Genomic DNA, 24,137 nt, shown 5'->3' with positions numbered 1-24,137 from the left:
GACTCATCTCACTTTAGCTGATTTAGCAACCTGGCCTAATTATGTATTCAGGATAAAAATACCTGACCTGGTTTTGCATATATTTTTGGAAATGGTAAATTGTGTCATTATCTTAGTCCTTGTATGGTATTGAAGGGGTTTAAGAGGTCAGAGATCATCAAGCCACTTCTTCCATTTCCAGATTTTGAAATTTGAAAACGCTTTACAGGTAAATTTACGATTCATGGCAATCAGCTGGTGTGTGAACGTTGCATCAAGTTCAACCAGTCATTAGGAAGTTTGAAATGCAAAGTCAATCATGTCATTGGATAGAGTGGCCATGCTGAATATCACAGTAGAGTCTGTAATCCCGATTTTCAAGTGAAAACACGCGAGGTAGAGAAATTTTTAATGAAATCATCAAATTTAACCTTCATTTGTTGACTTTAAAGCGATTTACAACCAATAAGCTGAAATTTATATGACTTAAACGTTGATGTCACTGGTGGTCATGGCCTGCTCGCCAGTTTGTTTACACATATGCATGGTACAGAATGTAGGTCTGCAGATACTATGAGCAAGTTATGACCAACTGAAGTTGTAATTCTCTGAGGAATAACATGTTATTCTTTCTTCACGATATCCATTAGAACTTGTGTTTGATAAAGTGCAGCAACTGGTCTTCCTGGTTCATCCAGAGTGTATGTATGGCTGATGAACTCAATTGTTGGAAAATTTGAAAAAAAAATGCTATCTCCTCTCTCAATCAAACAATTTTTGTCTGCCTAAAAGTTTTTTTTATAATATAAACAGAAAAACTGCCTTATATGCTGTTTGTATGCTACACTGAGATGACATGTCAGACTTTACTGAGGAATCTCTAATGGACCATGGGACCATGGGATATATTAAGATCTGTGATACTACTCAGTGCATAGTATATCTAGATTCTCACTTGCCAATGGGAAACACATCTACGACTTGTCGTGGCGCCAGATGTATACCAGACACAAGTCTCTGAAATTTCACAAGCTGATAACCGAATAAATGCCAGTAGATATGCAACTCAGTCAGACTGCTTATGATCGAACCAGTTAGAGTATAACTGGTGGTGTCTCACTGCTCATTGTGATGTTTCATCCTGTCCATTGCTCAAGCTACAATTAAGCTTTTTCATGTAAAAAATCTAAAGACTAATTTCTTGAACATCTGACAGGAAAGGGCAAATATAATCCTTATTTCTGATTCCCTTATGGATGAGTGCATATGGATGTAATATCAGTTTCATTCAAATTCAGTTTCTTTCCAACCCTCAATTCTTATTAATTACCTATATGCTACTACTATTCCTACTTTGGTCTTGGCCGTTGGAATGCTGGTGTAGTCATGAACAGCAAAAGATTAAATAATAAATTATTTTTACCTAACATTGAAATATTTTGTCATACCAAAAGAGAATATGACATAGTAAGGCTTGATTGTATATTTAACTTTTCACATCTCAGTTAGATGGTGGTGTCATGACAAAAATTGTCAAGACAATAAAACATAAACAAACAAATAAATCATGTTATGCATACTAAATTATCCGATTAATTATTAATGTTGTTAAATATTCATGAGTCTAATTAATTATGTATGCAAGTACATGAATAATGCATTAGCACTGGTGATTTATTCAATTTTGCAGTCTCTGAGCCTTATTTCTTCAGATAATACAATTGAAAACATATTTAAACACCAATACATCATTTCCTTGATCATTATTCACATTTTATTTTTATTCATTATTTTGGTATATCATTTTATATAATAATCGTCTAATAAGATTTTCATTATGAACCTCTTGAAATTGGATAACAATCATCTTATTGGACACATGCAGAATGTGCTCATGCCTAAATTTTTACAAGACATTCTGTTCCCTAAGTTTCTTTATTATTATTGGTGATCAACCTACTTTCAGATTGGAGGGACCAACCAGACACCCGCCATATTTTGGCTGTTCAACCTAACGTTTGTACTCCCTAGTCGAATATTTCATTGCTGATTTTTAGCACCTGTGGAAAATATTTTTGACCAATGTCAAGTCAAATGAAGGAAGGTTATTGCTACTACATCTTCAAGAGGCGTGATGTGTGACCTTCTTCCGGTGGGGGTACTGATACTAAATTCAACAGCAATCTACAATTCAACAATTTCCCAAATTTTATGTGCATATGAGGGTCAATTTCCATTGTTACATCGCAAACGAGAGAAGTCATATCTGACTATACCAACCTTTTCGACATCTTATCCATTATAAAACAAGCTTAATGGTCTTCAAACGTCCGGCGTCGCGAAATACCAGGCCAAGCTCTGTCGACGAGCTAGAAATAGCTGATGTATGTCTGGTCTGGCTTTCCGCTTTGTTGTTCCCGAAACAGTCGTCTGCCTCTCTTTTTATCAGCGATTGGTCGGCACAATTGTGTCAGACGCCGGGGTGAAAACCAGATTCTTGCGATGCAATGTCGCAGACAATGATCGATACGGTGTCAGTCAGCTAGCCTAAGACACGCTTCATATATTTCAGCCGGTGAATCCTGCGAATACAGCTTGACTGCCTATGGTCGACGCCATGTTCGCTAGCTGTGGTTTTTTCGCGCTCACGTTTTTGGAACGGAACTCGCGTATAATACGAGAGTCATGTGGCAGTCACATGACTTGGGGAAATCCCCCTCGAACTACTGATTCAGCAAAATAAACTTGCGGCTCGCTACTGAGCGAGCGATAGAGAGGCGGTCAACGACAAAGTGGTGACTAATGTCTATTTCGGGTGAGTAATACTGTTTCAACCTCCCTTTCTGTTTCGCTCCCCATTTATAAAACTAGAAAGGTGCGTAGTACACCTTTTCGCTACTGACAGTGCCGTTCGAAAGAAAGGCGCATCGCTTGCGGGCCGAGCTGGCAGTGTCAGCATGCAACGCAACGTTCAACTGACGTTTTACTACTACTATACAAGTGGTGCATGTACGCCGTGCATGCCTCGAGCCTGTCGATGAGCAAAAGTTAGATTTGTGTTTAATTTCAATTGTCTCTTCGGTAAAACTGACTGAGATTCAGAAAGTACTGCTCCTGCTCCTGCTCCGTGGTGTTGAAACAGTTTGACAGTTCAACAGGCCTGTCAGTCCTTTTAAAAAACGCGACTTTTTCGCGCTGTGGTAAACCTATGGAGAAACATGTTGAGACATGTCCTGTGCAACAATGATATGTATGGCTTCACTCGCCGCGCCGTGTGATATGATGCAATATAAAGACGATGTTTCTCACAGATTTGCTCAGCTTAACAACTTCTATTGTGTGTTTACATTTTGGCCCATGTATCTCATGGAAACAAGCTTCAAAGTTTTAGTGCTTTTTTGTCGCTACTTCACAAAACACAACTTTATTCATCGTCTGACAAATGAACGAGTGCACGGTCGACGCGGTGAATGAATGACGTCACCCTGTGAATACATACGATGCCGAAAGGCCAAGTGAACAGTCATTTTCACACACAAATAACAGTAGCTGATTGAGTAATATTCGATGAAAATTGGTTTATTGTAACCCACAAAGTTGCTCCTATAACAAGCAAGTATCTCGATGACAAAAGTCGTTTGCTACCAAAACGTTTGCGTAAGCTCGACGGGAATCAGAGGGCTACCAACATTCAGTCGTTACAGCAAATGTGAATTTAAATAAAGGGACTGTCGCCTGTCTAGCAATTCAACATACATAGCGCTACCGCGAAATATTACTCGCGTAAATATTACTCCTCTGAATCAAGTACCGCATGTCTTTTTACTTGCAGTGAATTTGTTATCTGTGTGGATGTTAAAAACTGTTTAGCATCTCGACCATCATAAAGGACATCATATTTGTTGCTCCCACGTTTCGCTCCCCGGAGAGAAATGCCATTTTGTACCATTTCTGCACAAGATGGCTCGAAAAGTACAACAAATTAATGTTCCAAACAACTTAGCTAGCCGTCAGTATTAATTACTGTAACCAGCTAAAATCTCTGTTTAGATTATTGCTGAATGTTGAAATAATGACTTTATTCAAAAAATAGTGGTTAACTTGAGGCAGATAGTTTGAACTGCAATTAATAAAAAATAAAGTTGCAGTATGGGCTTTAACACTTTAATATCCAAATGTGATTGGAATCAGAGTAGTATTATACAGTACCAGGGCTGGACTGTCCTTCTTGATTTATTATCACATCAACCAAAACTCTTTATGTAGAATCGATCAGGTCAACTTATTTCAGACATGCCCATTGTAGTCATAGTTTTGCAACTATAGTAATTTAACCTGAGTTTGTCATTTGCTGATCATGTTCATGATACAATGTATTGACCAGTAGATGTTTGTGTCATCCACCAATTAAAGCTCAATTAGTTGAAGTCTTGGTGAGTTCCCCTTTTTATGTTCACTTATAGAATACAGGCTGTTGTTCCATTTTCAAATCGATGTCAACATGCCTATTGAATCTGTGAACTCTATTTAACACCGCCAGAATTGTGTGGTGTAGATATTGTCCAGCATTGTTGTTGATACCTGAATTTCAGCCAAGGCCAGACAATTCATTTGACAAAAATATAATTGTGTTTTCTGCACCATATACATTCAATTTGCAAAATGCGTATACTTTTACATGTCACCATTCTATAGAGAGAAGAAAAATGGACTTCTTTTCCGTCAAAAACAATGCAAAAATTGTCAAAAATCACTGGTACTGCGCCCCACTTAACATACCCATAGAACTATTAAACCAGAACTCAGATTGGTACAGTTTAATCAATTGATTGGTTCAGACATGAGAAAATGTTGCATGTATTTTATCAAAAATAAAAGGTAGGAGTAGAAGTGAAATAACAATTGTCATGAAAAAAAGATTTAAAAAAGTTTGTAATTATGAAAAAGAACTGTGGCTGAAATTCAGTATGTCTATATTTAAGTAAATAGGATTTTGTTGTGTACTTGGAAGTTTTCCTTGGTCAATTGCCACCACTGGTGACTGGGTGTGTGTGTGTGTCTCAGGTCATGTTAAGGGCAAAACTACTGTAAAAAAAGGCCACACCCTTCATTGTGCCGTATGCAAATGTTATGCGATGATGTCATCCCCAAACAATTTGGGTCATGAACTTTCAGTTCTGTGAGAATTTAGTCTGGTTCCCTGACCCATTTCCCCGGTAGAGGCGTGGGGAAATATAGGGTCAGGTACCTGCTAGTGTAAGCATGGACGCTATTGGTTTAAAATAAAACAAGCTGTGATTGGATGAAAGTAACACTTGTAACTTTTTCCCATGTTTCTTGGGTTTCGCACTTTCAGGCTCACTTGACACCAATTTCTTGTTTGCACCACAAAGCCGTGGAGGTAGAAAGAAAGACTTTTTACCTCTATGATTAAACTACTGTGATTTAGCACACCTCTTGATACTTTTAGAATGTCCACATGATGCCTGGCATTTTTTACGAAATTCGGACACCATTCTATCCATCGAAATCAATCGTCGTTCGCAGTTCCAACAAAGTTTGCTTTCAATTAGCTGTGATTTCGCAGCAGTACTTGTGGCGTGTATCGAACGTGCTCGGTCATTGGGTCACTCCACAGTCGGCGATGACCTCAATGACCCTTGCGCGTTCGATACACGCCACAAGTACTGCTGCGATATCACAGCCAGCCTCAGTCACCTCTATTTCCCCGTACTTCTGGATTAATCCTTTCAGTTTATGTTTCCCATCTCGTGTGCCAATGTTTTTGGTTCGGATACCAGTGTTCGAACATAATTCTGCTCCAGTCTAATTTGACCGGCTGTTTCATGTTAGCAGCCATATTTATTGTACCATGTTCTGTCAGGTGACTAACCTCCGCCATCTTGAACAAAATTCTGTTCAAGATGGCTACCCGGTACCTGACCCTATATTTCCCCACGCCCTCTACCGGGGAATGGGTCAGGGAACCAGACTAGTGAGAATTATGTATGCAGAAAACTGTATATCAGTATCTGATCATTTTCTTTTCCCCACACATAGTAATGTTCAAAAATTTCATATCAGAATGAAAATACCCTTTTTTCACCTTTTTGGTAGCTTGTTATGTTACAAATTGCTTTTTCTGTGAAGGCCACCCAAAGTCATCAATGCCACAATCAGTCTACTTTTACAATTACAATTATACTTGAAAGAAAAAACTTGAAGTGGTAAAGAATAACACAAGCAAAATATGAACCATCAATTATTTCAGAGAGCAAAATCAATATAATGATTGATGTGAAGTGTGTGGCCGAGCCCATGCTAAGAAAACTTAGTTGTAAAGAAGATTTGAACAAGTGTTCTTTTTTCTTGCCATGGTGTAATGTAAGTCATGTTGAAAGCTTCGAATGCAATTTCTGATCAAATTTGATGAGATTATTTGAGAATTCAACATGTTTCTAACTTTGCTTCTAAAGATGACCTCAATAATAATGTTGAAGGTGCAGCCACCTGTTGCATCTGACGTATTGATATGTAAATTTTCCTGTGGCTTTTTGCTGAAGCTCACCATGTGCAGAAAGTAACAATAGCGTGTCATCAAACTTTCCTATGCATGTAAACTGTACATGCTTATAGCAATAATTAAGAAAAGGTTTCCAGTGATTTTGTGAAAACATCTTGTATTAACCTGTGTTAGCGCTGGGTTTAGAAAGCTATTAGCCACTGTGGCGAATATTTTCAAATTTTATTAGCCACAGACAAATTTTATTAGCCACACATTATTACGAAAACAAAGCTTACTGTAATGCTATAATCTCCAATGTCGGTTGCATGCACAAGAATAAACTATCAACACATCAACCTTGTATCCAATTGTCTTCATTTTAACACTGGAAATTGCTTGATTCTGGACCGCGATGCAAATCGACAGCAGCACGCAACGTTAAGACCACGATTAAAATGAACTGCAACACGGAAGGTTTGGACCGCAATGTAAATCAACAGCATGACAGCAACACTGAACGTTCAGACTGCGATTACAATAGAAGTTTGGTTACACGTAATTGCGTTCCATCAGTACACGTAGCGTCTTTGTCACATCATACAAGACGTCGCGTACATGTGGCACAGACGTTCAGAACGTCATCAAACGACACTTCTACACATAGTCTTAATTACATGTAGTAATTTTTAGATTTTCTTGGTGATCTGCGGGAATTTAGACAGGAAATCTCGTTAAGTATGAGTATCATTGTACATTAGCAAACATCTTTGACATCAGAAAATTCCGTAGAGTTCACCTGCTCAAGACGTACGTGCTATGATTTCCTGACATAAATGAAATGTTGTCGTCTCTTTTTACCTGAAGCTGTCACAAAGATTTCTGTAAACCACATAAATAACTGTATTACAGAAAATCGGTAAATATGGAGAAACATCTTTTTGTTTCACTGACGATCAAGTTAAATGCTCTAATATCGCAACAAGACTTTGCGTATTTATTTGCACGATGTGAACGCGGAACTAGGCCGACTCGGCGGACGAGCGAGAGCCTTTTCTGAAACTTCTGTATACGATGTCCCGTCACAATACACCACGGTCCGTAATACACTGAAAATTGTCGCAAATTTATATTTAAAGGTATGGAAATCGATCCCAGGGCCTAGGAGTGGCACATGTAAAACAGCATGTATCTTTGCGTCAGAGGCGGAATAAACGATGAGTGTATCTATTTATCCAGGAAATCTTAATCCCGACTGCTATGTTTGTACGCACATAGAGCCAGTCGACGTTAGGGACACAAAAAAAACAATGAGGAGCAAACAGGCAGTGGTTTTGAACATAATCAACGTACCGGTACTTCACCGATGTCTGTAACTCCATACATGAAAATATTCGTAGCTTGACACACTTTGAACATAGCTCGTAACAAGGGACAGTGGAAAGCCCATGGAACTATGTGTACAACTATAACAGCCACTCATGTAGTTGGTGCACAGTGAAGATTTTTCCCATCAACAACTTTGACGGATGGTGGACTGACCTTTCCTACTGCAATTGTTATCTCCCTCGATTCAGCACAAAATTTTCGTATGGACTATTGATGCGGTGTTTACAGTTCTTACGTGGTGGTAAATCCTAGCCGTATTTACGACTGCTGCGTAAACAGTCACTGAATAAACTTTGCATGCATTTACGAGCACTGGATATTTTTACCGTTTTTAATCAAAAACCGTCCATATACGCGTATGACGGTGACAAAAACAACACAAAGAATCTTGCGTATATTGTTACTGAATTACTTTGACCAATAAAAATTCACCCAAATGCCGAACGGTGATCATACAATAATGATGTATGATCACTACTTTATTGACTTCTGTAATGTCTTTTTTTTTTCTCAGATTTAACGAGACATGTATTTGAAAATTTTGATAACTCCAATAAAAACGTTAAAAAAAAAAAAAAAAAAAAAAAAAAAAAACAAACTCTGCAGGTTTCCGGACTAAACGACCCCAAACCGACCGGGCTCGACGTCTACTCTGTCAGCGTCAACTCAAACTTTCACTCCAGACAACTTTACCCCACAAACTGGGAATATACTAAATTTACCTTGAAAAAAATTCAAACTGTGTATCGTATTGAAAAAATTTTACCGGGCCTCGGAACAAATTAAAAAACCAACAAATCCCAACAGAAACAGTTGAATGATCATTAGTGTGCAAGGTCGCCGTATTTTATGTCAGGGTAAAAAAATTCTAGCTTTGAAATTTCTGGACGGTACAAAAGGCGGGGCAGAATTAGACAAGATTACGACGAATGTTACCTGTTGATAGCAGGTAGTTAGGTGTCCAGTGAGAGCATGATTGCCAATATACCACGGCTGTTGATTTGAGCTGCCTCCGATTGAAAATTTTCAATACAAAGACATGATATCAATAATTTTGCGAGATTATAAGTACCCGCTGTCTTCTCGCCAAACAGCTACGATCAAGATCATTATGATAGAAGCAATTGACCGCCAAACACCTGCTTGCTGGTCTTATACACAACGTATAAAAATTGATTATTCCTGCTGAGAAATACGACAGCAAATATTGTGAATTTCTTACTATCTTCCTCGCAATGGTTTTACATCTGTGTCTATTTTATCACGGTCACTGGACCATTTCTGACGATTTTTACTAACAAAGAATCAGTTCACACTCATCGGGGGAACACATGGCAAAGAGATTACCGTAATCCCCGTTTCAAAAATGTAGGAAATGTATAATGTGTTGTTCATCTTGAAAAATCCCGAACTGCAGCCTCTAAATACAAAATGCTTTTTCTTCTGAACAACTTCCTGACAACTTGACAAGCACACTCCGGTCATCACATGACGGTTGTAACCGTACATGTGCTGCCGCCAATGGAGAATCAAAAGACTTCGAATCAAAAGTAAAAAAGTATAGAAAACATATCAATATCCAAGCATTGTAAAACAGAGTTATTTTGATAAGGTCAATTTATTGTATATTATAAAAAATCTCCAGGGCACTCGGAACAGCGTAAGATTATGATCTCACTCGTTCGAATACTACACTCACACGGTAGGGTAAAAATGGGAACTCAGATCGTTATATACTGCTTCCGCCAAGCGAGTCCGCTTAGCTAAAGACGGTGGAATGACCATAATTATTATTGCTAGTCTTTGTAAATTTTGCCGACTATTCGTTTGTAGTTGTCGAATTTCTTGAGTTTGTCCGAAAATTATTCAGTGAATGACGTAAGTTTCGAGACACCTCAGTGCGAACGCAATATCTATATCGCGATAGCAAAATCAGTTTCAAACAATCGAAGAAGAACATAAGTCTATAAATCTGCGAATTAAATGAATCCTAAGTTACTATGAAAGTAAAAGAGGTAACAAAAAAAAACAAAAAAATGTCAGATAGTAAAAAACAAGCTCAGAAAAACGTATAGAGAAGAACGACATCACGGCATCTTCAGACCTTTCATCATGAGTCTGAACGGTCAACATTTGGTGCTATAATCTATGTCAAGTGTCTCTTTTTGGTCAAATCTGACACAGATGAATCAATCGCGATCTAGTTTCATCGCCCCTACCCAACAGGAAATAATGCAGCTCATGGGCACCTGTATAATCGTGGCGTGAACGTTTCCGATGGCCATCCACTGCATGGGCCATTGACCGTGCATCGCCAGCAAACAACGGTTTTGGACGTCACGAGAGCATTTTTTTCGCAGTCTGTGAGCGGTTGAGTGATTTGGGTATGCATAGATCGGAATCGAGTTGATTTCGGCCGAAAACAGTTAATAGTTTTTCGTGCTCCGTCCAAATTGGATCTGCATGTTGCCGGTTTTGTCCATGGCAATCAACATAGCTGTGGTGGGAGGCAGTATAACGCCGGGACGCCACGGCATCGTACGCAGGGCTAGGCCACAATATACTTCCAAAAGAGATCTATCGTAAAATATCGTACTGCAGGTCAACATACACATCACCCATTCATAGGCCTACAGGTACACAGATCAACAAACAAACAGGGAGAGGCAATCTGCTTGAAACCATGAAATAGTCCATTTGTGTCTGAACTCATCTGAGATTCGTGTTCAGTAACCGTTGGTCAAGTATTTTGCTCAGTTGAAAGAATCGTTTATTCATTGTTGACATCGTAATCGATCCGATGTACACAACAAATGTTTGATCGTTTTGCACCTTTGCGTGTCCCCTCGTGATTGGCAGCTGTTGAATGCTTTCATCTATTGTTTGTTGGATGCTTCGAACATGGCATCGAAGCAGTTTTCGCATCAAAAATCTACTTAAAATGGTAAAAATGAGAGAATTTCGCCAACAAGGTGATGCCACAAGTATTCACAAAACGTAATATGTTGGAACAGTGCTTTAATTTACACCATGGTTGTTGAACGCTCCAGATTTCCGGGAGCATTCGTTGACGTTGTCACCATGTGCCACTCATGTTGGATTATGAATGCCCAGGGAGATAGGGGGTATTTATAGGCTCCCCCTGCCTTTAACAAAGCCAATTCACACAATTTTCTAACGCCAGTAAAGGTATTTTCTTGTTGGCAGCAATACACCACGAACATTTTCGCTATTCAGGAGTGCCTTACTCATGTTACTCGCTCTACGTTCTAAAAAATGCCATGCGTATGCTTTTGACCATGCATGCCGCTACCTTCCTTTCCAAATTCACGGTCGACTTTCCCACATTGATCATAATCTTTCTTTCCATTTCATAGTTTTACTTGCGCTTAGAATGTGTGTTGTAGGGGTGGTTCCCCCCATATTGGTGGAGCAGCCAAAGTCAAAAAGGAAAGTTTGCCGCTTTTGCCTAGTTTCACCGTCACTACGATCCTTCAATTCAGTGTTGACGATGACATGGCTGTCACTGCACGGAGTTATCTGTAGGCACACATTGCGCGTAGTCAAACCCAAAACTTCACAACATTTTAGTCAACTAGTCTTGATATACGGGACTATTGATTTGTGAGTTATTTCGTTACAATTTTATTCATACTGTATGTGTTACAAATAGGATCTCCTGACGCATAAGGTCGGGGATGCACAGAGATAAAGCATTACGTCTCAAGTTGAATGCAGGACATGTGCGCGCGGACAGACAAAGTGATGACGTCATAGTGCAATTTTCGATTCGCAAGTTTGGCTAACTTTTGCCAAAATCTTCTCGCAAAATGCTACTTTTTTCTCGCATTTGCGATTTGGCGAGCGGGCAGCGGAAACACTGCTGCTGTAGCTAAAGTTTCAATTCTCGCGAGTGTTTGCTTTGCTTGCTGTACACTAGACAAAATGATGTCAAATTTATCGCGAGTCTAGGGCGCGATTGCGTCTTCTGCCTGCATTTTCAATTCTCGCGATAGTCATTTATGTGCATGCTGTGCACTATACAAATTGACGTCAAATCTCTCGCGAGACTTGGCTCGATTGCAATTGCGTACGTCGGAGAGAACAATATGGAAGTAGATATAGTTTTTTCGCAAATCGCTGAAAGAGAAGCGCAGATCAACAAAAGACTAAAAAACCCCACGTTTTTGCTTATTTTGCAGAATTTTTTCAACAAAAATCACTTTCGCCACTGTGGCGAATTAGGATCGATTTTTCTTCGCCACTACTGATTTCAATTCGCATTTGCGAATGTGGCGAATGGGCAGCGCGAACACAGTTAACAAGATCTCACTTAACAGTGTCAAAATACTTCTAGAAGTATATGGATTGTTTAAAAGCCCTGATTTATCAGTGTAGATTTTTGTTACATACACATCACTGCATACAAAGTTCTTCTGAATTCTTCATCTGTAAAACTTTATCATCTGATTGATATTTCTCAGTTCTTTTGTTTTTCACCATTTCTCTGTCCTACATGCTACTTTATAGGCAGTCCTTGAGATATCACACTTTTACTGGTAATCCATATACTGCATACTCCCATGGAATATAATATATTACTATATTACTCATTCACTTACTTACTTATTAAATATCCGATGTAATAATTATTCACAAATACCCGAATTTATATTGAAGTACGGTATATCATACTGTCTGATACATGAAGCATCGAGGGCAATACCAAAGCGTACCGTAGAAGATAAAAATCTCAGTATTTTGCAAATAATCTTATTTTATACCCGTCTTTAGTCCAATTTTACCAAAACAAGTCATAAGTATAGTGTTTTTAGGATGCCTGCTATGCACTGCGTTGCACGATTATGAGACTGGAAATGCATTCAGTACATCTGCTAAACGCTGAGAACAAAATTTCAACCCACACAGTGCAGTACACTTGGTAGCAACAACATAATTTCACTCAAATTCACAGGTTTTGGACTGACCATTATTCACTGTGTGACGTGAGGGGCCGTCGATAATAAAAGCTGACGCACAAGAAATGTAATTCCTTCGTTTTACTTGAAACCCCCTCCCTCCCCCCTCAAAACGAAATTTCGTAAATTTCAATTTCGTATTATGATGCAGTGCAGTACACTTGGTAGCAACAACATAATTTCACTCAAATTCACAGGTTTTGGACTGACCATCATTCACTGTGTGACGTGAGGGGCCGTCGATAATAAAAGCTGACGCACAAGAAATGTAATTCCTTCGTTTTACTTGAAACCCCCTCCCTCCCCCCTCAAAACGAAATTTCGTAAATTTCAATTTCGTATTACCGGGTGTGATGCCGTTTCTGACAAACCCACACGCATGATCTCCGATCCGCATGCCCATGAAAATATACCGGAAGGCCACATCAATTAATAAACGTCCACTATGCGTCCACTTTAACGCGTTTCACTTTCTAAGACAGCACACTTTAATGTATTTCGCACATAGGAAAATGTTTCACGTACATGTTTCACGTTAAAAAAGCATACAAGTGTCTATTTCACATTCATGTCTTTTCATTGTCTTTTCTGTCTCTGTATTTTGTGGTCATTCTGTTCTCGTTGAACGCGAAGGTAACATTGCATTCCCGCTGCGAAGTCGCACTTTGAAAACAATAGAAAATCCTTATGCGATTTTGACGCACACAAAACAAAATGAGCTTTTACCCCCTCCCCCCCTAAACGAAAGAATTACATTTGTCGTGCGTCAGCTTTTATTATCGACGTCCCCTAAGGAATATTTGTAAAGATGTCAAATTGTGTTGACATAGAGGTGTTATTAGGTCAAAGGTCAAATTGCATCCAATAACATCTCAAGTTTTTGTACTCGCATCAAAGTTATTGGACTTTGCGTCCTCTGATAAAAAAAACTTACTGAACAATAAAACTCCATAGGTTACACACACAGGTGTACAATACAATTATTCAGATTGGTCCAAAACTGCCATATATTGGCCTTACCCATACTTGAATGGTTAGGTCTCTCACTTCCTTCAATGCATAATTCTCACCTGAGATTGCACACATCCTGTTTACAAGGGAAGATAATTGAGTGTTTGTTGTCAAGAATTGGAATGATGCCAAGGTGCTTCACTAATCAAATGTTCCTTTTTTTCAGTTTTACAGCTATCAACTACACAGTGAAAGCATACAAATAATTCCACACCAAGATGTCTGGTTTGCCAACAAAAACCTTCCTCTTCAGCTTATTGATTTTGTCCTATGTAGCTCGGGTAAGAATAATTTCATTTTGACTTTGAGTAATGTTCTGTTGTGACTTTGCTGTAATCTAAACTTGACACTGGCTTTGTTGTCTCTCCAATACAGGACGTGCTCTAAAGAATGTGATTGACATTGTTTGTAAGTGAATTTGTAAAATGAACACAACGAGGCCGGATGAGTATGCTTGTATCAAATTTTCATTTCTGTGAACTTACATTAAAGTCAGCATGTCTTTTTAAATGTCTGTTATTTTTTCCACCTCATTATCCATATTATATATTATTCCCCATCATCAGAAAATAATCATTGACGTATCGATCGCCTTCTGTCGGAAATTTTGTAATGGCTTAATTTTGCTTGACCTAGCTTCCATTTGAATCAAAGTTCGGAGTTTTAAACCCATTCCGGTACACTTCACTTTCCTTGCACCACTGTACAGCAATCTATTCCCTATCCATGATCACAATAATGAGACAGGATATTGCAGTATTTAAATGATTTTCAAACTTGTAAGAGCTGTGCTCCTTCCGGCTCACCCCTGTATTTTACTATTTATCCAGTGTTGTAGTATATATATTATGTAATGATGTTAATGCTGATGGTATATGTAATGTTCTAAGGTGTTCTGTACCGGTATACGTACACGTTTCATTCCCTTTTCCTGCCAGGCCTAGCTGTCACTTTTCATCTGCCAAGTCGATAAAAGTGATCTTGAGCCAAAATGTACATAATGTTCATAAAACATATGGCATGTACCGGTATGTTACAGTACCAGAATCATGTTTACAGTATCCATGCCTTCAGTGGCATTCAAATATTCATATCATGGTGATTGGTTACTTTCCTAGTTGACTCTAACCAACTTGACCTCAGAGAGTGACAGATGAACTTGGCAGGATAGTTAGGATTAACAATGGTCAACAAAATGCAACTTATCACCACGCCTTGTCATTTCTGTTTTTAAAGGTCATAGAAGTTCCTATTGACAGCATCATTCTAGATAAAGCAAACTGCACTGCCTACGATGTATTTTGGGACGAGGAGGAAAATCGCTGCAAAATGTGTACGCAGTGTGCTCTGGGATATGAACCTTCCGGGGTAGGTCTTTTGACAGTTGCTACGGAATCTTACAGAAGAGCTTAATAACTCATTGTGAGGCATGCTGATATTCAGTTTCTGTTTTTTCAGTTTTGTTCATTGGTTCGTTTGTTTCATTGACAGTATAATACCACAGTGCAACTATACTGGTATGTTGGTCGCTATATCACTTGCTTTGACATGATAATTTCAAATGAGCTAGCTGTGATATCGCAGCGGTACTTGTGGCGTGTGTCGAACGCGCTCGGGTCATTGGGGTCATTGCCACAGTCCCGCTGCGAGCCAACGCATAGGCTTCGTTGGCAGTTTATTATTTACTACAACACTGACCGGTGTCCTAGATTTAGCTCGCAAAATAATAAAATAGATAAAGCTTGGAATAAATCAAATTATACCTACTGTATCACTGACTACCTACGACTCATCTTCTACTCCTGCTAACGAACCCGACTGTGACAACATGTATTTTCGACAGTTTTTCGGTGAGCCGTCGATGGTTCCTGCTCGAATTTGAACTTTTGACCTCCAACATATTCAGTGTGTTGTACGCGTGATCGGGCTAACATCGCAGAAACCGTCGACGGCTCACGGGAAATGGTCGAAAATACGTGTTCTTATCGTCAAGGTAGTTAGCAGGCGTACAGAATGAGTCTCAGATAGTCAATGATAAAGATGATACAAGTTTATTTATTCAAAAGCTAATATAGTTCATTATTTTGCGAGCTAAATCTACGACACCAGTCGGTGTCGTAGTAAACTTCCGACGAAGCCTATGCGTTGGCTTGCAGCGGGACTGTGGCGATGACCCCAATGACCCGAGCGCGTTCAACACACGCCACAAGTACCGCTGCGATATCACAGCTACAAATGAGCCAATCATCATGCTTCAGCGTCTACCATTCAAAGTTTTTGCAAAAGGCAAACAGTGAAAAATTATTATCCCTTACCGAAAATTATTTCTACTGCAAATTTGCCGTAAGTTTGCTGCAAATGTGCAGCAAGCATATAGCTTGCAGGAAGGAGTTGCAGAAGTTTGCAGGTAGATGTGACCCTCCTGCAAACCCTTAAGTCAGTTTGCAGCAAATTTGCGGTAAACGACTAAGTTGCTGCAAATTTGCGGCAAACCAGATTATTGCTGCAAATATGCAGCAACACATGATTGACATATTTCCCACTATTTCATTACCAGGGAGTACACACTACACACTGAGTACTGTTGCACTTCGTGACCAGTCATGTGTAAGCAACATAAAATTGATCTTTTATTTATATTTTATGTTCATTTATTTCATAACAGACAATCCAGTTTTTAAATTATAATAACTGGTAATGCTAGATAATGGACAGCTTCAGTTAAGCTGGTGAAAGCATTGCATGGATATAGAGTGCATCTATAGTATATACTGTAGTGACATGATGTAATAAAAGTACCCTTTGACAATCTGGTTGGGTAAATTATGGTTGGATCGAAAACTGAATTTTTAGGGAAACATTTTTGAAACAGGGACTTGTCTGTCTTGCAAGTTACACCCTGTATTTCTGCGAATGATACCAAAATGCAAACAGTTTGGAACGAAATGTGCGCTTGATGATGGTCTGTAAGGACACGTCGTAGACTTTTGTTACTGCAAATCTGTACAGTAATATTTCCGCTACTACCTCCAAGCAGAGTAGTGGCTGTGCTCCAAGCTATTCTATTCATCCCATCAATATAGTACATACGGTACGTACAATGCACTGCAGCTTACAGTCTGTCCCATCGATGCCGCTGACAAAATCTCGCCTTCTGATAACATGGGTCGAGGTAAAAGGCTTTTGTCCATGTTTTCAGCGTTAGAGTTATATTGCCGAGCACAAATTTGAGGTTTAGGATTACACTCCATCCCGAGTCGCTGTACGAAAATTCAAAGCGCCGCTTCACCAACGTCCAACATGTCCTGCGTATCAGCTGCGAGCAGCCGACATGTTTACACTCTCCGGTCACGGTTCATCAAGGTCAGTTCGCGCATTGATATTGATTCTTCGTGCTGAAAGAATTTTTACTCTCTTTTTAGTCTTTCTATGATGATAATAACCATTTTCATTGAACTAATAAATTAAATACTATATTAAGTATGAAATATAACGGATTGGTGCAGATGTAGAGTCAATTCCAGCATTTAAAAACGGGACTACATTATCAATCGCGTAATGATTTATAGATCGCACTTCCGTTATCGTCATGAGGCTTGATCGGCGCGAAGTTAGATTTTAGTACCATCGGCCAGTGTCAGCCGCGTACTTGTGAGCAGGGAGTTTTCTAGTGGACAATTTCGTGATCTTTCTATGGAATCGCCAGCCAAATGATATCACATAGTTGCAAAAACGTGTATACAGTACCAGGGACAGGCGGAGTTCTAAATTTGGAACGCGAGCGGCAGTAAAGATGCCGACTATATTTTCTGAGTACGGTATTTACACACAGCACGGTGAGACCTGCAACCGGACCGGGAATCCAGCGTCTGCGAGCCGTTCAGAAATGTAAGTCAATGTACCGTTCGTCTGTACATCGATCGCTATAATTATGTTCTGTAATCGTTGTATTGCAATCTTTACCTAAAGATAAATTTTCGTTGAGTACTGATTCATACTGAATTCACTTTCGTTTCACAACAGTTACTTACACTACAGTAAGTGCTGAGATTTTTGCAGATGGTCGCCGTCGTGTATGTAAACAACATACGGCGAGTTGTCCGCTGTCGGACATTTTAATCATTATTATTTTAATTTCAATCATGAATATTTATGCATTTTCTGCTTCAATTTTTCAACTTGATTTTGTCTCATTTTCAAATAATTATGGATTTCTTTCATGAAATTTACAATGTTTGGTCAAACGGTAAAGACTTACACTCTTCCCTGAACGATTTATATTTTCAGAATCCATTGCTGGTACACTAAAGGGACAAGAAATTCAGAGAACAGAAAGCCAATTCGCAGCCTTTGACAGTAATGTAAATGTTACATGAAACTTCTCAAGTCAAAAGAAAATCTTGACATGATCATGACACTTATGTGGCATGAAATGAACATGGCATATAAAATAAATTGTACCACAATTGAATTTAACCTTTTTTCTCTGTCATCTTTTTGTTTATAAATTATAATTTATTTTATTTGCGCTGACCAAATTTGTTTCTCGTGAAACTGGTATGTCAGAGTTTAGTTGGATAAATAATATTTATATATTGGCGGACTGTGGACAGCACAAGATGTGTTTTATCCAACTAAACTCTGAAATACCAGTTTCACGAGAAACAAATTTGGTCAGCGCAAATAAAATAAATTGCTGTATGGAGTTTGCAGCAAATTTTCAGTAACATTCGAATTAATTTGCCGCAAGTTTGCTGCAAGGGTTGTGCCGCAAATTTGCTGCAAAGAGTTTGCAGCAACGTTGCGGCAGGGAGTTTGCTGCATATTTGCAGCAAGTTCACAAGAAACCTAATTTGCATCTGAAAAATGAACCACCCGCATATTTGCGGCAAATAGTTTGCTGCAAATTTACTGCAAAGCTTGCGGCAAATTTGCAGTAACAGTTTGCGGGAGGCCTAAAATTTCAGTAAGGGATACTTTTAGATCTATTGTATATCCCAGCGATTTCGATTATCCACCACAAGAGTACCTTGAATATGCAATCGATTGATTCTTTGCTACCATTTCCAGAGCTGTGGGAATGGAGTTGGTCAGCGTTATTCCTGCATAGAGTGCGTGATAGGGAAAACGTTTAGTGACAACGATGGTGCCAAACGTTGCCGCCACTGCCAACAGTGTGAGAACAGAGAAGTGTTGAGACCATGTAACACCAAGCAGGATACTTTGTGTGGTGACTGCAAACCTGGGTAATGTTTTATTCAAAAGATAACTCCATTTTTAAAAGTATTATAATATTGCCTGTTAAGTTCAGTTTGTCAATTTGCATCAAGTCATATAAATGGTTGTTAAGCTTGTCATTTTCCTTCCCATACAGCAATACAATCAGTGTGACAGTTTTCGGACGACCTCAGTTTCCGGACATTTAGTGATATGCTGTTAGTTACACTCACTTCGCTCCGTATCGATAGCATTTTACAGGTCATGTGACCTCATATTACGTCAGGTGACACTGTTGTCCCGTTTTCGATATTTTTTTTGGTAGAAGCTATTGAGGGCACTACGAGCAGCGGTAACAAATTGTCGTCTGACACCGCGTCAGTGATACTGTCAACATACTGCCGTCAGGTCAAAGTAACTGAAATTTTGACTAAAGTCCTGATTTAGCATTGAATTTTGAATGTGGGGGCGAATAATGATGTTGAAAATAATCTTTCCATTGTTCGTTATGATTGCATGTAGTTTTAACTAAAACTGCGCAGTTGTTTCGAGAAAAAAAGTACATTTAATGAATGTAAGAAGTGTACAAGTTTTCGGACAGAAAATATTTAGCATAATCGTGTGAACGTAGTAAGTGACTTACCGTGTAAAAACTTGACAGGTAAATAATTCCATACGATGAAATATACTCGCTATTTTTATTAAATAATGCCTATGCGATTCTAATACAAACAAAATATGCGATGGAAACAATTATAAGTAATACTCACGGAACAAACTTACCGAAGTTAGCCACACCGTACGATACAAGGTGCCGAAAGCAACACACACAGACAGCCCATGTGCGGTAAAGTAAGCGCCACACACGTCGAAATATGGTTGAGTCGTCATGGATTAAACATAACTAATTATCATAAAATATTCTTATATACAGCTTTCTAAACACATCGACATTAAAAATCGGTGGTTTGAAGTTTCAAATTATCAATACTTATAGCTCCTAATCACATTCCAAACACGACGTCCGATTTCTGGGATTGCAGTCCGATTACTACGCCATCGACATGGGGTCAAAACTTTGGCAACTTTGACCCCGAAATATCACTCTCGTCGTGTCAACTGAGTTTGAGGATAACCACAATAAAGTTTCGAAAGGTATGGTAATAAGATTTCGTATTGCTGGTCATTTACGAAACGACTTTGGGCGAAATTTACTACCCTGTCCGAAAACTGTCACACTGAGTGTACAATGATTTGACTTCTTCCAATTTGTGTTTTCCAAAATTCATCTATCTAGAAATCTTCTGAAATTGAGCTTAGACACTATACAATTGTGTAATAATGGAAAATACATTGTTATAATCATAAGTGCAGTGAAACAAACAGTGCGATCCGTAAGAACAGACAGTCTTTCACCAATGACCATAGAATCATACAAGGACAGCACATAGAGTCTGCAGCCAGAATTAGGTCTTAACCCTTTCACCACCATGGTTTGTCCCAAATCCATTGTTTTCTATGGTAAAGTTGGACCTGTATACAGGGAACCGGGGGTGAAAGGGCTTAAAGCCCTGACAATTTAATGGCTGCTCATGCCACAATGCATTTTTCACCTTCTTTTTTCAGCTTTGTGATGTTAGACGGTACCAGTGTTTGCATCGCTTGCTCAGAGCTTCAAGGCCATGATCACCCTGGCTGCCCTGACGTGACAACACAGCGCACCAGCGTTCACACTACTACCACTCCCACAACTACTCCATCAACTACGCCATCAGTGTCAGCTTCTGTGACTCCTTCCAGACCATCCCAGCAGCCTGAGAATGACCAAGTCAATGGATATGCTGACTCTGACAATTCAGGTATGTCAACTGATACATGTATTGTCGGTATGGTAACCTGACTGTGATAGACTATAGCAGGGTACCCCATGAGGGGATTTTCAGGGGTATGGACATCCATTTACTGTCATTAATTCAGTTGACTCTTATCCTATAAAAGCAAAAAAGTACTGCACCTGCACATACAGCTATTTAGAAAAGTTCATGATCTGAAATTTTTTTTTGTTCAATCCATCATCTAACAGGCGAACGCCTAATTTTAGGATCAGGTGCTCATAACCCACTACCGAATGGAGAAATGAGGAGTAAAGTACCTTGCTCAAGGGCACAATAACCATGCTGGAGTCTTAAATTCACCATTCTCTGACAGTGAGTTTGTTACTCCGAACTTACTGGGTCGCAAACTCACCATCCTCTGATAGTACCCTAACATCTGCCCCCACGATGACGCCCTATTTTAAAATTATAGAGTGTGTAATTTTGAGGATTCCCAGTCTTAATGTAAAATTTCTTGCTTGCCTTACAGGAAGCTGGAAAACCCTTGCTCTGATGGCTATTGGAGTTCTTGTACTGGTCTTTGTTGCAATAGCAGTTATTGGGATCAAACGGTGGAGAAAGCACCGGAAAGGAAACAACGGTTCAGGTATGACTCGGCCAACAATTGTTCATTTCTCAAAACCTAGAAATGAAAAATGTGTGTTTCACCATATACCGTACTTGACAAACCATCAAAATGGACTGTTTTCTAAAAACCCTTACCGAAAATTATTTCTACTGCAAATTTGCCGTAAGTTTGCTGCAAATATGCAGCAAGCATATAGCTTGCAGGAAGGAGTTGCAGAAGTTTGCAGGTAGATGTGACCCTCCTGCAAACCTTAAGTCAGTTTGCAGCAAATTTGCGGTAAACGACTAAGTTGCTGCAAATTTGCGGCAAACCAGATTATTGCTGCAAATATGCAGCAACACATGATTGACATATTTCCCACTATTTCATTACCAGGGAGTACACACTACACACTGAGTACTGTTGCACTTCGTGACCAGTCATGTGTAAGCAACATAAAATTGATCTTTCATTTATATTTTATGTTCCTTTATTTCATAACAGACAATCCACTTTTTAAATTATAATAACTGGTAATGCTAGATAATGAACAGCTTCAGTTATGCTGGTGAAAGCATCGCATGGATATAGAGTGCATCTATAGTATATACTGTAGTGACATGATGTAATAAAAGTGCCCTTTGACAATCTGGTTGGGTAAATTATGGTTGGATCGAAAACTGAATTTTTAGGGAAACAAATTTTTGAAACAGGGACTTGTCTGTCTTGCAAGTTACACCCTGTATTTCTGCGAATGATACCAAAATGCAAACAGTTTCGAACGAAATGTGCGTTTGATGATGGTCTGTAAGGACACGTCGTAGACTTTTGTTACTGCAAATCTGTACAGTAATGTTTCCGCTACTACCTCCAAGGAGAGTAGTGGCTGTGCTCCAAGCTATTCATCCCATCAATATAGTACATGTATACGGTACGTACAATGCACTGCAGCTTACAGTCTGTCCCATCGATGCCGCTGATAAAATCTCGCCTTCTGATAACATGGGTCGAGGTAAAAGGCTTTTGTCCATGTTTTCAGCGTTAGAGTTATATTGCCGAGCACAAATTTGAGATTTAGGATTACACTCCATCCCGAGTCGCTGTACGAAAATTCAAAGCGCCGCTTCACCAACGTCCAACACGTCCTGTGTATCAGCTGCGAGCAGCCGACATGTTTACACTCTCCGGTCACGGTTCATCAAGGTCAGTTCGCGCATTGATATTGATTCTTCGTGCTGAAAGAATTTTTACTCTCTTTTAGTCTTTCTATGATAAAAATAACCATTTTCATTAAACTAATAAATTAAATGCTATATTAAGTATGAAATATAACGGATTGGTGCAGATGTAGAGTCAATTCCAGCATTTAAAAACGGGACTACATTATCAATCGCGTAATGATTTATAGATCGCACTTCCGTTATCGTCATGAGGCTTGATCGGCGCGAAGTTAGATTTTAGTACCATCGGCCAGTGTCGGCTGCGTACTTGTGAGCAGGGAGTTTTCTAGTGGACAATTTCGTGATCTTCCTATGGAATCGCCAGCCAAATGATATCACATAGTTGCAAAAACGTGTATACAGTACCAGGGACAGGCGGAGTTCTAAATTTGTGAACGCGAGCGGCAGTAAAGATGCCGACTATATTTTCTGAGTACGGTATTTACACACAGCACGGTGAGACCTGCAACCGGACCAGGAATCGTCCAGCGTCTGCGAGCCGTTCAGAAATGTAAGTCAATGTACCATTCGTCTGTACATCGATCGCTATAATTATGTTCTGTAACCGTTGTATTGCAATCTTTACCTAAAGATAAATTTTCGTTGAGTACTGATTCATACTGAATTCACTTTCGTTTCACAACAGTTACTTTAAGTACAGTAAGTGCTGAGATTTTTGCAGATTGTCGCCGTCGTGTATGTAAACAACATACGGCGAGTTGTCCGCTGTCGGACATTTTAATCATTATTAATTTAATTTCGATCATGAATATTTATGCATTTTCTGCTTCAATTTTCAACTTGATTTTGTCTCATTTTCAAATAATTATGGATTTCTTTCATGAAATTTACAATGTTTGGTCAAACGGTAAAGACTTACACTCTTCCCTGAACGATTTATATTTTTCAGAATCCATTGCTGGTACACTAAAGGGACAAGAAATTCAGAGAACAGAAAGCCAAATCGCAGCCTTTGACAGTAATGTAAATGTTACATGAAACTTCTCAAGTCAAAAGAAAATCTTGACATGATCATGACACTTATGTGGCATGAAATGAACATGGCATATAAAATAAATTGTACCACAATTGAATTTAACCTTTTTTCTCTGTCATCTTTTTGTTTATAATAACTTTACTTGCGCTGACCATTGTTTCTCGTGAAACTGGTATTTCAAAGTTAAGTTGGATAAATAATATTTATATATTGGCCGACTGTGGACAGCACAAGATGTGTTTTATCCAACTAAACTCTGAAATACCACTTTCACGAGAAACAATGGTCAGCGCAAATAAAATAATTTGCTGTATGGAGTTTGCGGCAAATTTTCAGTAACATTCAAATTATTTTGCCGCAAGTTTGCTGCAAGGATTGTGCCGCAAATTTGCTGCAAAGAG

The 24,137-nt window shown here is 39.0% G+C and overlaps 2 protein-coding genes and 1 long non-coding RNA gene across 4 annotated transcripts in view; 2 read left to right on the top strand and 1 right to left on the bottom strand.

Annotated features, from left to right (window-relative positions):
• Window positions 1-2,609, bottom strand: part of LOC139131203 (transcriptional regulator ATRX homolog) — a 45,938-nt gene extending 43,329 nt beyond the window's left edge. Inside the window, exon 1 of the mRNA XM_070697170.1 lies at window positions 2,260-2,609. Coding sequence (XP_070553271.1) covers window positions 2,260-2,279 — 20 coding nt within the window. The 5' untranslated portion in view covers window positions 2,280-2,609. The remainder of the gene's footprint in view (window positions 1-2,259) is intronic.
• A 35-nt stretch (window positions 2,610-2,644) lies between these two features.
• LOC139131204 (tumor necrosis factor receptor superfamily member EDAR-like) overlaps window positions 2,645-24,137 on the top strand; it is a 32,648-nt gene continuing 11,155 nt past the window's right edge. Inside the window, exons 1-6 of one of the 2 annotated variants that reach the window (XM_070697171.1) lie at window positions 2,645-2,794; window positions 14,027-14,141; window positions 15,097-15,228; window positions 18,931-19,106; window positions 20,704-20,936; window positions 21,442-21,558. In XM_070697171.1, coding sequence (XP_070553272.1) covers window positions 14,079-14,141; window positions 15,097-15,228; window positions 18,931-19,106; window positions 20,704-20,936; window positions 21,442-21,558 — 721 coding nt within the window. In that variant the 5' untranslated portion in view covers window positions 2,645-2,794; window positions 14,027-14,078. Of the gene's footprint in view, window positions 2,795-14,020; window positions 14,142-14,235; window positions 14,269-15,096; window positions 15,229-18,930; window positions 19,107-20,703; window positions 20,937-21,441; window positions 21,559-24,137 lie in introns of those variants that run through there. The other variant, XM_070697172.1, reaches the window with a different exon arrangement.
• Window positions 22,272-23,838, top strand: LOC139131205 (uncharacterized). Its single transcript, XR_011552081.1, has 2 exons — window positions 22,272-23,250; window positions 23,650-23,838. It is a non-coding gene; the product is annotated as an uncharacterized lncRNA (long non-coding RNA).

This window comes from Ptychodera flava, chromosome 4, assembly GCF_041260155.1.
Source record: "Ptychodera flava strain L36383 chromosome 4, AS_Pfla_20210202, whole genome shotgun sequence".
In the NCBI taxonomy this organism is placed as follows: Eukaryota; Metazoa; Hemichordata; class Enteropneusta; family Ptychoderidae; genus Ptychodera; species Ptychodera flava.
Note: the sequence above shows the minus strand (reverse complement) of the source record. Positions and strands in the feature narration are given on the sequence as shown.